This window comes from Manihot esculenta, chromosome 16 (assembly GCF_001659605.2).
Source record: "Manihot esculenta cultivar AM560-2 chromosome 16, M.esculenta_v8, whole genome shotgun sequence".
Classification (NCBI taxonomy): domain Eukaryota; kingdom Viridiplantae; phylum Streptophyta; class Magnoliopsida; order Malpighiales; family Euphorbiaceae; genus Manihot; species Manihot esculenta.
This window is the reverse complement of record NC_035176.2, coordinates 16,546,377-16,561,016: the sequence shown is the minus strand read 5'-3', so window position 1 is coordinate 16,561,016 and position 14,640 is coordinate 16,546,377. Positions and strand designations below refer to the sequence as shown.

The following is a 14,640-nucleotide window of genomic DNA, read 5'->3' as shown; positions in this document are numbered from 1 at the left end:
TATAAATGAGACATTTGATTTGGAAGTTACATGTGTTGTTTGTTCAAGGATTGGAATTAGATATTTTACCTTTTGGTGCACAACTAGCTCACTTAAGGACATGACCAAACCTTAGAGATAAAATTAAATTTTCTCAACATAAAGATTCACAGTTGGTGAGTATAGTGGAAAAGTTGCAGTATGGTGAAGACTGAGTTTAGATTCAGCAACAAGGTTGCTTTGATGCAAGGTTCCCATATTTATGTGCCTAATGTTGCTTGAAGAATGAAATTATGCAGCAAGTACATTATATAGCTTATATTGTTCATCCATAATCCATAAAGAAGTATCATGATGTGAAGGAGAGAATTGGTAGAATGGTATGAAGAGAGACACTGTAAAATTTGAATTGAAGTGTTTGACTTGCTAGAAAGTTAAGTTTGAGTATTAGAGACCATTAAAGAAGCTTCAGGATATTTCAATTTAAGAGTCAAAGTGAAAAATGATCATCATGGATTTTATGATTGCTCTACCCCCATAATTAAGGATAAAATTTTTTTTTGTGAATAAACTTACTAAAGCAGCTCATTTTTTTCCTGTATGGACTACATTATCAATTGCATAATATGCTAGATTATATATCAGGGAAATATTCAGATTATATAAGATTCTACATCTGATAGAGGGCCCCAATTCACTTCTAGATTCTAGTGAAGAAACTCTAAGAAGCACTTAACACACAACTAAATTTTAGTATCACTTTCCATCTGCAGACAATGACTATTGGAAAGAACTTAGAGGGTATGCTTCATTTGTGTATAATGGACTTTGGCAGTCAGTGAGATTACCAAAAAATATTAGTAGAGTTTGTTGATGCTAAGTATAGGTATGGAATCTTATGAAGCACTTTATGGTAGGAAGTGCAAATCTCCTTTATATTAAGCTAAAGTTGGTGAAGCTAAACTCAATGACATTAACCTGGTTCTGTACATAGTAGATAAAGTACCATTAATTTAGGAACACTTGAAACTAGCTTTTAGAATGCAAAAGAGTTGTGCAGATTCCAAAAGGAGAGATGTTTTGTACTAATTGAGATTTCTCCTATAAAGGGAGTTTTGAGGTTTGGGATAAAGGTAAGTTGGAATATCGATATGTTTGATAGATAAAAATAGATGGAGAATAGATGAAAGAAGAAGAGAATTGCAGAATTTACTAGAAAGTCTCTTAACTTTCATTGATAGAAATGATATTTATATACATAAGAAACTTCATGAAGAAGTATAACATTAATGATAAACACCGAGAATGAAGAACATACTTAGAAAATAAGAATAACTTTTAGATGTCTAATGAACATTAAATACTCAAACCTTCTAGAATAAGTAATGGAGAAAAATCTTAATTTTAACACTCTTTAAAATTTTTCATGACACTCATTTGCAACTTTAGCGCTTTAAATTTCCCTTTAGGAAGACTTGTCGTCAAAATATCAACAATTTGATCTTTAGACTTGTAATGCTTAAGCTTCACCTCTCCATTAGCTTTCGCTTCCCTTAGAGCATGATATTTGAATTTGATGTGTTTTTTTCTACCATGAAGCACTGGATTTTTTGAAACAGCCCAGCCCAAACTGGACCAAATAACTTTTGAACCCACTTTTCTACTTTGTCCAAAATGGTTAACCCAAGTTATTTAGTAGTTTCGTGCTAGTTATTATATACAATTCGAAATTGTCGTAATCCGCCGATGTGGGAATCGTCCCCAAGCTAGCAGGTGAGCGTCACACTCTCCCTTACTAAGTTTGCGACGTCCTTGTCGCAACTGAATCGGATACAATTGCTAACTAGGACCGGACCCTTAGGTATTGTGGTTCGCTAGTACTTCGGACGGCTCTACCTCGTCTTACATGGGTAGCCCTTTCCTTGTAAGTCCACTAGCTCCGCACAATTTGTCTGACTCAGGGTGGCTCTGATACCAATTGGAACAGCTCAGCCCAAACTGGCCCAAATAACTTTTGGACCCACTTTTCCACTTTGCCCAAACTGATTAACCCAAGTTATTTAGTAGTTTGGTGCTAGATTGGTAGTTTCAACTTCTAGTTTTTTTCTAATTTCAAAAATAATTTTCATCCATAACCACATCTCGACTGATAATAACCTTCTCCTTCTCAATATTATAGATTTAATAGCCTTTGGATTGGGTAGAGTATCCCAAAAAGATGTCAATTTCAGACTTGGGTTCTAACTTACTTCTTTAGATAGATGGAATATGAATATAGCAACACGAGTCAAAGATTTTCATGTGAGAAACTGAAGGCTTGACACTATTCCAAGCTTCAATTAGAGTTGCTCCTTTAAGAGCAGTAGTTGATAGTCGATTTTGCAAATAAACCGATGTATATGCAGCTTCAGCGCAAAATGAATTATGTAGCTTCTTTTCAGCTAGCATGTATATCACCATCTCCACAACACTTTTATTCTTCCTAAAAATAATTATTTGTGATCTGGACCCGGCTTTTACTAGCCAATTCTGGAGAGAACTATTTGATTTAAATTTTGGCAGATTTCACCCTAGCATTCCCTTCAAATTCTTCTTTTAACTTATTACACATCTCCTTTGGAGATTCACAAGTCATGATTCTTGTGAAAATCACATCGGACAAAACCGAATGGAGAGAAGCAAGAGCTTTTGGCTTCTTTGCCTTATTCTCTCCAAATTCCTTCAGTTGAGCAGTGGTGGGATTATTGCCAAGAGGGGCTAAATCATCACCTACTTTAATAACTTCTCATAAGTTTAAAAATTGAAGATAGATCTTCACCTTGATTGATCATATGTGATAGGAGGACCTGAATTAAGGATGTTGCTTGAAGACATCTTATACTTTTTGTTAAATTTGGGGCAGATCTAACTCACTCCAAAAGCTAGCGTAAGGGGGAGGATTGTCGATGACCTATATAAGGGGCACATTACCCCTTTCCACAACTGATGTGAGATTTAACACATCCCACATGGCCATAATTTTTACTGGTACATGACATATTTATGGAAGGCCCAACATCAGAAGGGGAGGCTCTGATATCATCTAGAATTATAGGAAGAAAATAGCGAGTTTCGGTCTAAAAGTTTAGCCTATTTTTCCTACAATCATCATTTGTAGAATACCTTTCCACAACTGATATGAGATTCAACATACCCCCTCACACCCAGAATTTTTACTGGTGCGTGACACATTTATGAGAGACCCAACATCAGATGGGAGGCTCTGATACCATCTAGAATTATAGGATGAAATTGAAAAATATTTTTCTTCCTATAATTCTAGATCCTTTAATATTTGATTGAATAACCTTCACAGATCCCTTAAGAATTGAACTCTGATATCAATTGATAGAGTTTTATGGATAAAAATAGATGGAGAATAGATAAAAGATGAAGAGAATTGCCAGAATTTGCTAGAAAGTCTCTTAAGCTTTCATTGATAGAAATAATATTTATATACATAAGGAATTTCATGAAGAAGTATAAACACAGAAAACGAAAAACATACTTAGGAAATGAAAATAACTTTTAGATATCCAAAAAATATCAAATACTCAATCCTTCTAGAAGAAATAATGGAGAAAAGTCTTAATTTTAAGAAATCACAAACAAAGTTGGGACAATTGCTTATCATTTAGAGTTGCCATTAGAGCTTTATCATATTTATTATGCATTCCATATTTCTATGCTGAGGAAGCACATAATTAACTCATCTCATATGCTTCAACCCAACTCGATGGAGACTAGTGAGGATCTATTATATAAGGAGAAGTTAATAGCTATTATACATAATCAAATACATTAGCTACAATCCAAGCAAATATGGTTAATTTTTTGTGGAGAAATTAATATGTAAAGGAATATACTTGGGACTAGAGCAGGATAAGCAAAACAAGTATTCCTGCCTATACTGTAGTTGATCAGCTCCTTTAGTTGAGCTTTGTATCATCCTCTTTTGTTTTTTTAATTTGAGTACAAATTTTCCTAAAGGGAAATCTCATACTCTTTTATTTAATTAAATATATCACTTGATTATCTGTATTACTAGTTACATTACCTGATTAAAGATGTGGTAGAGAAACTTTGAAAGATATTTTTAGTGTGTTTTGTAGAGTTCTTAATCACAAGTTGATTTTGAATTTCGTATCATTATCTAAATAGTTACAAGAGATATAACTATGTTAATAATTCTTATTTTGAAATTTAATATTATTGTATTTTAATATATTTTTTTAGACTTTCTTAATAAACACTAAAATTAGTTTAAATAATAAATTTTATCATCACATTAAAAATATAATTGTTTTAAAAATTATAATCTTATTTTATTTTTATAAATCTTTTGAGATTTTGTTAAGTAATTATAAAAATAATTTGAATAATCAAATTATCATTTATTTTGAAAATTAAATTTAAATAATAACATTATCAATTATTTTACAAATAAATATTTTTATAAATAATTTAAAGGTTTAAACGTATTTTTAAAAATTTTTAATATTTTTCTCCTTCACTTTTATATATAGTAGAGGTACATAGTAAATGGATTATTTATAATTATACATTTGCGCCTATTTGTAGATATGGTTTCAGTAAGGCTTATTGTGAACATAGAGTATGATGTCATGAGTTGAAGTTCAAGATTTCTGCAATTGAAAAATCTTGTGACTTTAAAACTATGAGTGTTTCTAAGCTTTTGAACAAGCTGTAAGTTCAAGAGTAAAAGGCTATTACGAGGGAAAGAGATGTCTCTGAAGGTGTTTTCAAGTAATGCACAAATGGAAGCAAGGTAAGAAAGAAGGAAAACAATGACAAAGATGATAAAGGTAAAGGCATAGCAACAAATTCAATTCAGATAAAAAGGAAAAGTTTCCTCCATATAAGTTCTGCACTAGAACCAATCATCTTAAGAAGGATTGTTGGTTCAAAGGTAAAGTTCCAATTCAATGCCATTTTTACAAGAAACTTGGCCATATTGAGAGAAATTGTAAGCAGAAACAAAGCCAAGTTCAAGCAAAAGATGTGCAATAAGGTAATTATACCGAAGAGGATGAAGAAGAGGAAAGAGTGGGAAGGATGCTTATGGTTGCTCAAAATCTTATAATGGAAAGCAAGCATGTATGGTTTATTGATAGTGGTTGTATAAGTCATATAGCAAAGGATGAAAGTATTTTCACTAAACTTGACAAGACATGCAAGACAAAGGTGAAGTTGGGTAATGGAGCTATTGTCAAAGCTAAAAAAAAAAGGTATTATTGCTATTCAAACTAAGCAAGGTACAAAACTCATTCATAATGTGCTCTATTTAATCCAAGCTTAGCACAAAACTTACTTAGTGCAAATATTTTTGAACGGTTATGTTTTATATTTTAAAGATATTGCTTGTTGTATCTATGATGAAAAAAATGAATTGATTGCTAGATTGCCTATGGTTGATAGATCTTTTCTGTTAGGTTGGAGTGATGTAAAGGAGTCATTAAGCTTTGCTAAGGTTGAAGAATCTGAATTATGACATAAGAGGTTTGGAGATTGCAATTATGGTTCTCTTTCTTTGATGTGTAAAGAAGGCCTAGAAAGGGAATTTCCTAGTATAAAACAACATGATGGTATGTGCTCTTATTGTCAAATCGGGAAGCAAAATGTCTTTTTCTAGTGCATCTTCATGGAGAGCTAAGGAGAAATTGAAACTTGTTCACACTGATGTGTGTGATCCCATGAAGGATGAATTCTTAAGCAAAAATAAATATTTTATATTATATATTGATGATCTAACCAAAATGACTTGGATCTATTTTATAAGTCACAAATCACAGGTATTCAATGTATTCAAAAGGTTTAAGAAGATGGTTGAAGTAAAGTTCAGATGCAAACGTAAAGTTTTGTGGTTAGATAATAGAATGAAGTATAATTCAATAGAGTTCAAGAAATTTTGTGATGATGAAGGAATTTCTTGTCAACTTTTAGTTGCTTACACTATTAAGCAATACGATGTCGGTATTTGAAAATTTGAAAATAAATGAATAGAAAAGTATAAAGGATTTCTCCTCTAATCTTCTTGATGTTATTAATAAAATAAAATTGCGTGGACAAAATTTTTCGGATAAGAAGATGATAAAAAAGATCTTGATAAATCATCTTTTAAATTTTTAGTATAGTGACGGTTTAGCCAAAAAGTTTGATTATGATAAAAAGTTCGATAACTTAATAAAAATAGTGAGATGGAAAAAGAGAGATAAATATAAGATGACATGAAGAAAAATTATATCAAGCAATTTACAAGTTTTACGTACTAATTTGGACTTGTGTCTACTCAAAAAAAAAGTCAATATTTTTTTATTGATAAAACTCTTTATATTTATTTATTTAAATTTTAACCTCATAAATTTAACAGTCGGATATTCTTTTTATAAAAAAGTACAATTACGTAGATTTTTTTATATAATATGAACTTATAATATGAACTTGGATAATTTTTCTCCCGTTTTAAATAAATAAAAAAGTCAATTCATCAAAAAACTCAGTCGTTTGCAATTTGCAATTGTTTATTTTTTAATTTATTTTTTTTAAATTTTAGTTTAATTAATTTAATTTGTGTTTTAGTACAATTTTAATAAATTTTTAAATTTGATAATTTATATGGTAATTTAATAGTTTAACTAATATATTATATTATTATTATTATTATTATTATTATTAATTAATTAATGACTAAACGACTAAAAAATGTCAATGTTTATATTATTTTATATTTTAATTTAAATATTTAAATTTTAAATGAATCCATTCAATATTTGCCTTTGAATGTAATTTTAGTTAATTTTTAAAAATTTAAATGTTAAAGTTCAAATAGAATACCAAATATAATATTTTATTATTTTTTAAGTATAAACTAATTTTATATATAAAAATAATATTAACTCATATTTAATTATAGTTAAATAATATATTTAATTTTAAAGATAGTAATAATCTAATTGTTTAATTGGTAAATTAAAAAGAAGATAGATTTTATTTTTATTAATAATTATGAAGATTTTATAATAGATATATTATTTTTATTTATTTATATATCCTACTGTTTTGGATTAAACAATATGTTTATTATAAAATATTCATAATTATGACTGTAAAAAAATAATAATAATAATACACGATATTATGCTAATTAAACTATCAAATTTTCACATAAATTTATCAAATTTATAAATTTATAAATTAATTAAAATTACATAAAAATGCAAAGATTGAACCAATTAAATCAAATTAAAAAAAATTATTAAAATACAAATATGGAAAAGTTTAGCTTTTTAGATCAATTGACCAAAAAAAAAAAAATTATTAATTTTACCACACTAAAAACGTTTTTAGAGATTTAGTATAAAATTTTATTTTTAAGATTCATAACTGACAATAATAATTAAACAATGAATGCAAATTAGCTGGAGTTGTACATATATATACACATATGTATGTACCGAGTATATTAGTTAATCAAAAGATGAGAGTTTTTCACTTACATTTGCTCAAGCTTGACAAGATTGCCTATTTCTGGAGGAAGGGTTCCACTAAAGTTGTTCACTCCTATAGACCTGTTTTTAGTTAACATTTTATTTAATAATAGAATAAACAATATGAAACATTTTAATTTAGGTTAAAATATTGCAATATTTATAATTTAGCTCAAAAAAGTAAATATTGATAAATGAAATGTTCCATAAGTAATTGAGGTTAAATTGAAAAAAAAAAAAAAAAATCTTACAACAAGGTTAGCTCCTTAAGATTTCCTATTTCCTTTGGAATGCTTCCAGAGAGTGCATTATGAGCGATTGACCTTGTCATAAAAACATTAATTATTAGAAGCCATAAAAGTATAAGTAAATAATATTCACAGATTTATTCTAGTGGTAAATGCATATCAACTTATATTCTCTTAATTTTTAATTCTCATTTAAAAAAAATAAATAAATAAAAACATCATGCTTCATAAATTATATATCTATATATCGTCAACAAAATAAATGTGCATAGCCATTTAAATTCTTAAATAAATAATTTTAATATTATATTTTAACAATTTAATTTATAAATAATTTATGTTAATTTATATTATTATAAATGAATAGAATAATTTTATAAAATTTATAAAATAAATAAACTATCATTTAAAAATTTTAAAAAAATTTAAATTTAAATTTAATAAATAGTGAATTAAAATATCTTTTATATCAATTAAAATCATACAATACTACATATTAGACTTTATACAATAATATCATAACAATTATATCATATCAATTAATATAAATTATTATTTTAATAATAGAGTTTATTTAATAGTATCATACCAATGATTATAAAATTATTAGTTTAATATTATTAATATAATAATTTAATAATAATTTAAAATTATTATAATAAAATTTAATTTAATTTTTATAAAAAAAATTTACAATTATTAATAATCTAATCAAATTCAGAACAATCATTTTCAATTTGATCTATATTTATTAATAATGCACTTTATTATTATTTTTTATCCATATGCTATTAAAAATATTCAAATTGGTCTTCTACTTCAAATTTTCAATCTAATATCAATGCAAGTTATATGTATGTCTTGAAAATAAAATTCTTAAATTATTTTTATTGATTTTTCAGCTAGATTTATGAATATGTTATTCATCTTTTATGAGTAGCAATAAATCAAACTTAATTTAAAAAGTTTTAAAAAGAACTTGCTTTACTTACAAAGTTTTCAATGTAGTTAAATTCCCAATAAATGCAGGCAAGGGACCTGTGAAATAATTTTGATCAATTTTCCTGCAAAATTTAATAAAAAATGTCAAAAAAAAAACTTCTATACAAATTATGTGGTTTATAAAAATCTAAGACATAATAATTATAGTGGATTACGTATAAAAATAATTGAGATTCATATATTTGTATTTTAAATTAATAAAAATCAAATCTAAATAAGATTCCGCTTTGAAAAAAGATCATGCTTTAAAGAGAATATGATAATTTCTACAAGTTTACTAGAATTGATCTTTTAAAAATACATACAAGTGTGATTATATGGTGGAGTGACAATGCTAGATGGGAGTGTGAAAGATTCCTTACAAAAGGGTCAAATATTTCAATCCCACAATTGCTTCTGGAATTCTTCCTCGCTTTTCCAAAGCATAAACTCTCCTGAAAAACAATTAAAAATAAGTTTTCAATATATAACTAAGTTTTTTATTGCACTCATAAATTTAATTTGGTGGTAAGTATATTTGAAAAAATTTGATAGATTTCAGGTTTTACTCCTTAATTTCCATTTAAAAAAAAAGAAACACTAAGTTTTCTATTAATTAAATAATTAAATGAAAAGAGAAATATGTGTCTTTTTTTGAGCTTGGTAATGTAATCATCCTAACTATTTCTAATTTAGAATAATATTATGATTGAGAGAATGAAGAATAAAGGGTTTTTAATGTATAATTTTAAAATATTTATAATTTCAGTTACTTTGAAAGAATGAATTTCTTTTATTTTGAATATTAAAAAAATTATTATTTAGTCTATATAATTCTAAGAAACCAATTATATTTTAAAAAATATGTTATTTAGTCTATATATTTAAAATTATTATCCTTTCAAGCATATAATTATTTAATTTATATATTCATTTATTTACGTTATTAGTATTATATAAAATCATTAAAATATCATTATTGTCTCTAGGCCTTTTAGGGACATCATAAATTTACGCTTAATTATAGTTAATAGTAAAATTTTTCAATTTTAATGATAAAATATAAATTTTTAAATTTGATACAATTATAATCGATCAGATAATTTATCTAATTAAATATAAAAATTTAAAAATTTGAAGTCTAATTATAATTATAGTTAAAATTTTTAATTTTATATTTAATCATTTTAATGGTTAACACTTATAATTTTTTTTAATTAATCTTAAATTAGTGATATATTTATTTATCTTTTTTAAATATTAAAATAATAAAATTTATATATTTTTAAAGTATATGATTAATCAGAGTGAATGAATTACTTATATAAATTTAATTATATTTAAAAATACAAATAAATAACACATGTTACATGCGACCGTACTAATTTAAAATTTATTAAAATTATTTTAAAATTTAATTATAATTATAAAATAAAATAAATAAAAAAATTTAAGTATAATATTAAAAATTTTAACTTAATTATGATTAAATGTAAAATTTTAAATTTTTATATTTAATAGGCCATTCTTAGATATTAACTAGTAACAAATTTATTGTTATTTAAACTTAAAAATTTTAGCTATATTAAATATAAAGTTTTAATCTTTTATACTTAATAAATCTTTTCTTTATTTAGTATTTGCGAGTATTTAGTATTTGTGATTTTAAAATGTTACTCTAATTTTAAAAGAAAAAAAAAATTATCATTATAAATTTTAATAGTTAGCATTTCAGTTTTAAAAAATATATTAAAAATAAAAATATATTATAAATTTTATTTTAACTATTAAATATTTTATTATTTATTTTATGTGATTTTAAAAAATTTATTAAAAACTTTATTAAATTTATTAAAAAATTTATTAATTAACACCTTCGTATTAGAGACATTTTAAACTTTTTAATAATAATTTACAGTTAAAATTACGGAGTGACTTTTTAAAATATTAAAAATATTTTAATATATTTTTAAAAATAGATATATAATTAATAAGTTTCTAATAATATAAAGATTAAATAATAAATTTTCTTTTTAAAATCATAATTTTTTTATTTTTACAAATTTTAAATCTCAAATTTTTTACTTTTTATTATTTTAAAATTATAATTATATTCATCTCTACAATTTAAGGAGCGGTGAGAAAAATATAAAAATAATTATTGTATTGTTAACGGTTGAAGATAATTATCGAATTGCTAAAAGTTGAAGATTAGAGTTTGAAAAATACAAGAATAATTAATGTGTTATTAAAAATAAAAAATTAATATGTTGATTTCACTATATTATAAAAATTAAATAGTAGTTGTTTATAAAATATTTAAAAATTTAAAAAGAAAAAATCTTCATTATAGTATTTTAAAGAGTAAAAAAAAGGTTTTATAGTGTTATTATTTTAAAAGAAGCACATTACCTCAAAATAAATTAAACAAAACTTCTGAGAAGGAAAGAAAAAGAGAGCATACAATTGAGTGATATGGCAAGTAGTATTGCTGTTGTAGGAACAATCACACTTGATCGCTGGATTGTTGTTTCCATCTTCAAATGCCGTACCATTAATGGCAGATCCACTGCATGGTTCTCCACTTATGTTCCATAGTTCTACAGCTTCTGCTCCCCATTCCGCAAACACCAAGTTCAATGCTCTCACTGTGTATCATAATTTGACCATATTATTATTATTAAATAAATTTTATTTAATTTTTTCTTAATACACTGCACCTCCATTTATATTGTTTCATTAAAGTAAAATAACTCATACTATTAAATTATTTTTGAAACTATTAAATTTTATTTTTTAATACATATTAAATAATAATATAGTTATATTTATTAAAAGATAACTTATAAGTATCTTTATTATTTCAATTACTAAAAAATTATTAAATAGGATATATGGTAAAGTTTTAAAATTAAATAAAGATCTATTATGTAGTATTTAACCTACAGTTAAATATTGTTGAATTTCCATATTAAAATTTAATAATTGAAAAATCTTAATTTATAATGCTACAAAATATTTTTAAATAATTAATATCAATTTTTAAAAAATTTAATGAAAAACTATATTTGATAAATAATCAAAATTGCCGATTAAAATTTAAAAATTAAGAGATGACTCTTAATCAAAACTTTTCAAATTTAAAATAAATAAAATAATTAACTAATAAATATTTTAAAATATTAAAAATATTTTGATATATATATATATATATTTTTTTAAAAAAAATTCAGCAACTAATTAATAAAATTTTTAATATAAAAAAGGATTAAATATTAATTTTTTTCTAAAAATGTTATTGACTTCTATGTTTATTTATTCAACTCTTAATAAAATATGAATCAATGATTTGCGGTAAATTTTATTATTATTTAATAGGTTTTATTATATTACTATTGATAAATTTTTAGTCATGCAATAAAAATGTAATTTATATAATGAGGAAATATTAATCTTTTTAACTTTCTTTTCATTTCTTATATTTTCAAATAATGAAAAATAAGTTTTTTTTTTTTTTATTTTTAATTTCCACCCATCCAAGCATATGAAGGAACAAAAAAATATGTATTTTGTCCTCTTTTATTTTCTTTTTTCTTTCCAATTTTATCCAAATCATAAAGGAAAAGGGCACAAGGCTCGTTCCAAAAACCAAGAGAGATCGATCTTAAAGGTGTTTTGAGCCACACAAGCTTGAGACGATCTTATCTTATCCAATTGGTTGATATTTATGCGAATAGGAATTTTTAACATCCACGGAGATAGAACAAAAATAAAAATAAAAATAAAAATAAAAATAAAATCGACATAAAAGGAAATTGAGCTTGCATAGAAGTATTAAAAATTTGTTAAAAAAAAAAAAAAACTTAATTCATACAGATACATGAAGTAAACGAAACGAAGCGAATTCCACTGTTAATATTTGGGTTAAAGCTATTAAACTGAATCACTAAAAAAAGAATATTTTCCCGGTAATTCTAGCATCGTACCATAGATGATCACCAGCTACTGCAATCAAAGTGAGAGTGAGAAAGAGAGAGAGAGAGGGAGAGAGAGAGAGAAGTACCTTCAGATGGATCAGTAGTAGCATTCTGAGCATGATAGAAAGGAAAGGAAAGGGAAAAGAAGAGGAGAAAAAGCCAGAAGTGTTCAACAGACGATGAAGAAACCCTCAAACCCATCTTCTCTGCTAAAAACTCTCTTTGACAAGTGTTGATTATATATAGAGAAATAGTGCAAGTCCATTAAGCTAAAAATGTCCTTGTTTGGAACATGAAGTCCCATCATACATAAGGATGACTTTTCTTTTCTTTTTTCTTTTTTTTTTTTTTCTTTCTGCAAGAGGATGACTTTTCTTTATGACTAAATACACACTATTTTTTATTTTCTTCATCAAGTCCCATCATACATTAGGATGATTTTTGAACCATCGTTACTACAGGAAGGAGGTAAAATGACACAAACAATGAAGATCAGCCAAATCATGTTACGTGTCTCAAATTAAAAGGATAAATCGTCATCTTTAAATTTAAAGAATTAAAAATCAACAATGGAACCTCTGATACTGCATAAGAGTCATTCAAAATAAGTCATGAGTTGTCATCATAGAATAGAGTCACGTGGTAAAGATCTAATAAGTAGAAAACACGGTCCACACAAACAAAGAAAGATCCGGACACCTCAAACACCTAGTTTGTTATCAAGACTCTCCCTCCCTTGGGAAAGACAAGTTTCGGCACAAAATTACCATACATTCCAATATAATCTCTGTTACGCTTGTAATTGCGGGATCACCGACATATCCACTGGCGATATTTCTTTTCAAGCAATTGGCCACATCATCGTTGGATTATCAAAATTTGCTATATTTATCTCTATTTTTTTACAATATAAAAATAGAAGGATCACAGAGATAAATGTACGCTATTATCTCACATTACTCAATTTTTAAGCAATTCATTATATTTGTCTTATCCTCTATTATACTGACTTGAGTATTAGAGTGGCTGCCGTGGGCACCCACCATCTCATGTTCTCTTTCTTGTAGGTCTAGCCACTCACAACACAACTCTATTTTTCGGTCATATCACATATAATGCAACATGTCTATCCAATTAATAATGAATATATTATTCCATTCAATAATTATGATCATAAATCATCATGCACTAGAATTTTTTCATTATAGAGTTCCAATCAAAGATATGGTCATGGTAAATGTCAAATCTCAATATCATAAATCATATGATCATTTTTTATTCCCAATTCATGATTAATAAGACTTATATTGGAAACCTTTTTCTAATTAAGTGAGATTGCCTTGCCAAGGACTTGTTATCAAGTAAAATTAACTCGATCATAGGATTCCACCCATTTATCCAAGGTAATAAATCTCATTTTATCTCCATGCATAACTAACTTAAGGCAACACTTGTCATGTGCTCATACATTATACAAGTAAATAATCGAAATCAAACTCAAACCATTTGCATACAACATAAGTGCAGTTTTTGGTGTAAGGACCATATGCACTATTATGATCGAGATGAACGAATATTGACAAGATAAACCTCCATTTCTTATTCATCTAACTGCCACTAGTTTGATCCACTCATCACCATAAGCACCCACATATCTGCCTAGGTATTATATATGCTATGGTATGAAACTCGTTACTCTACTATCATTAGTATCAGTATACTATGTATTGACATATAAAAGTGACAATATATTCTAGATGAATTATTCTCAATGAAGTATCTTATGATTGTGAACATTTAATAATATTTTATAATTACGTTCAATCATCATATTCTCAACTTCTTAAGAATGGAATGACTATAAAAAACTAATGGATAATAAATTATCTTTAATTATTTATACAATTA

General features: G+C 25.6%; 1 protein-coding gene across 1 annotated transcript in view; it reads right to left on the bottom strand.

The window, feature by feature from the left end:
* Positions 1-13,035, bottom strand: part of LOC110603621 (probable LRR receptor-like serine/threonine-protein kinase At1g56140) — a 77,544-nt gene extending 64,509 nt beyond the window's left edge. Inside the window, exons 1-6 of the mRNA XM_021741415.2 lie at positions 12,819-13,035; positions 11,220-11,403; positions 9,139-9,210; positions 8,767-8,838; positions 7,778-7,849; positions 7,536-7,607 (exon numbers count right to left, since the gene is read on the bottom strand). Of these exons, the coding sequence (XP_021597107.1) occupies positions 7,536-7,607; positions 7,778-7,849; positions 8,767-8,838; positions 9,139-9,210; positions 11,220-11,403; positions 12,819-12,933 (587 nt within the window). The 5' untranslated portion in view covers positions 12,934-13,035. The remainder of the gene's footprint in view (positions 1-7,535; positions 7,608-7,777; positions 7,850-8,766; positions 8,839-9,138; positions 9,211-11,219; positions 11,404-12,818) is intronic.
* Positions 13,036-14,640: the final 1,605 nt, after the last annotated feature.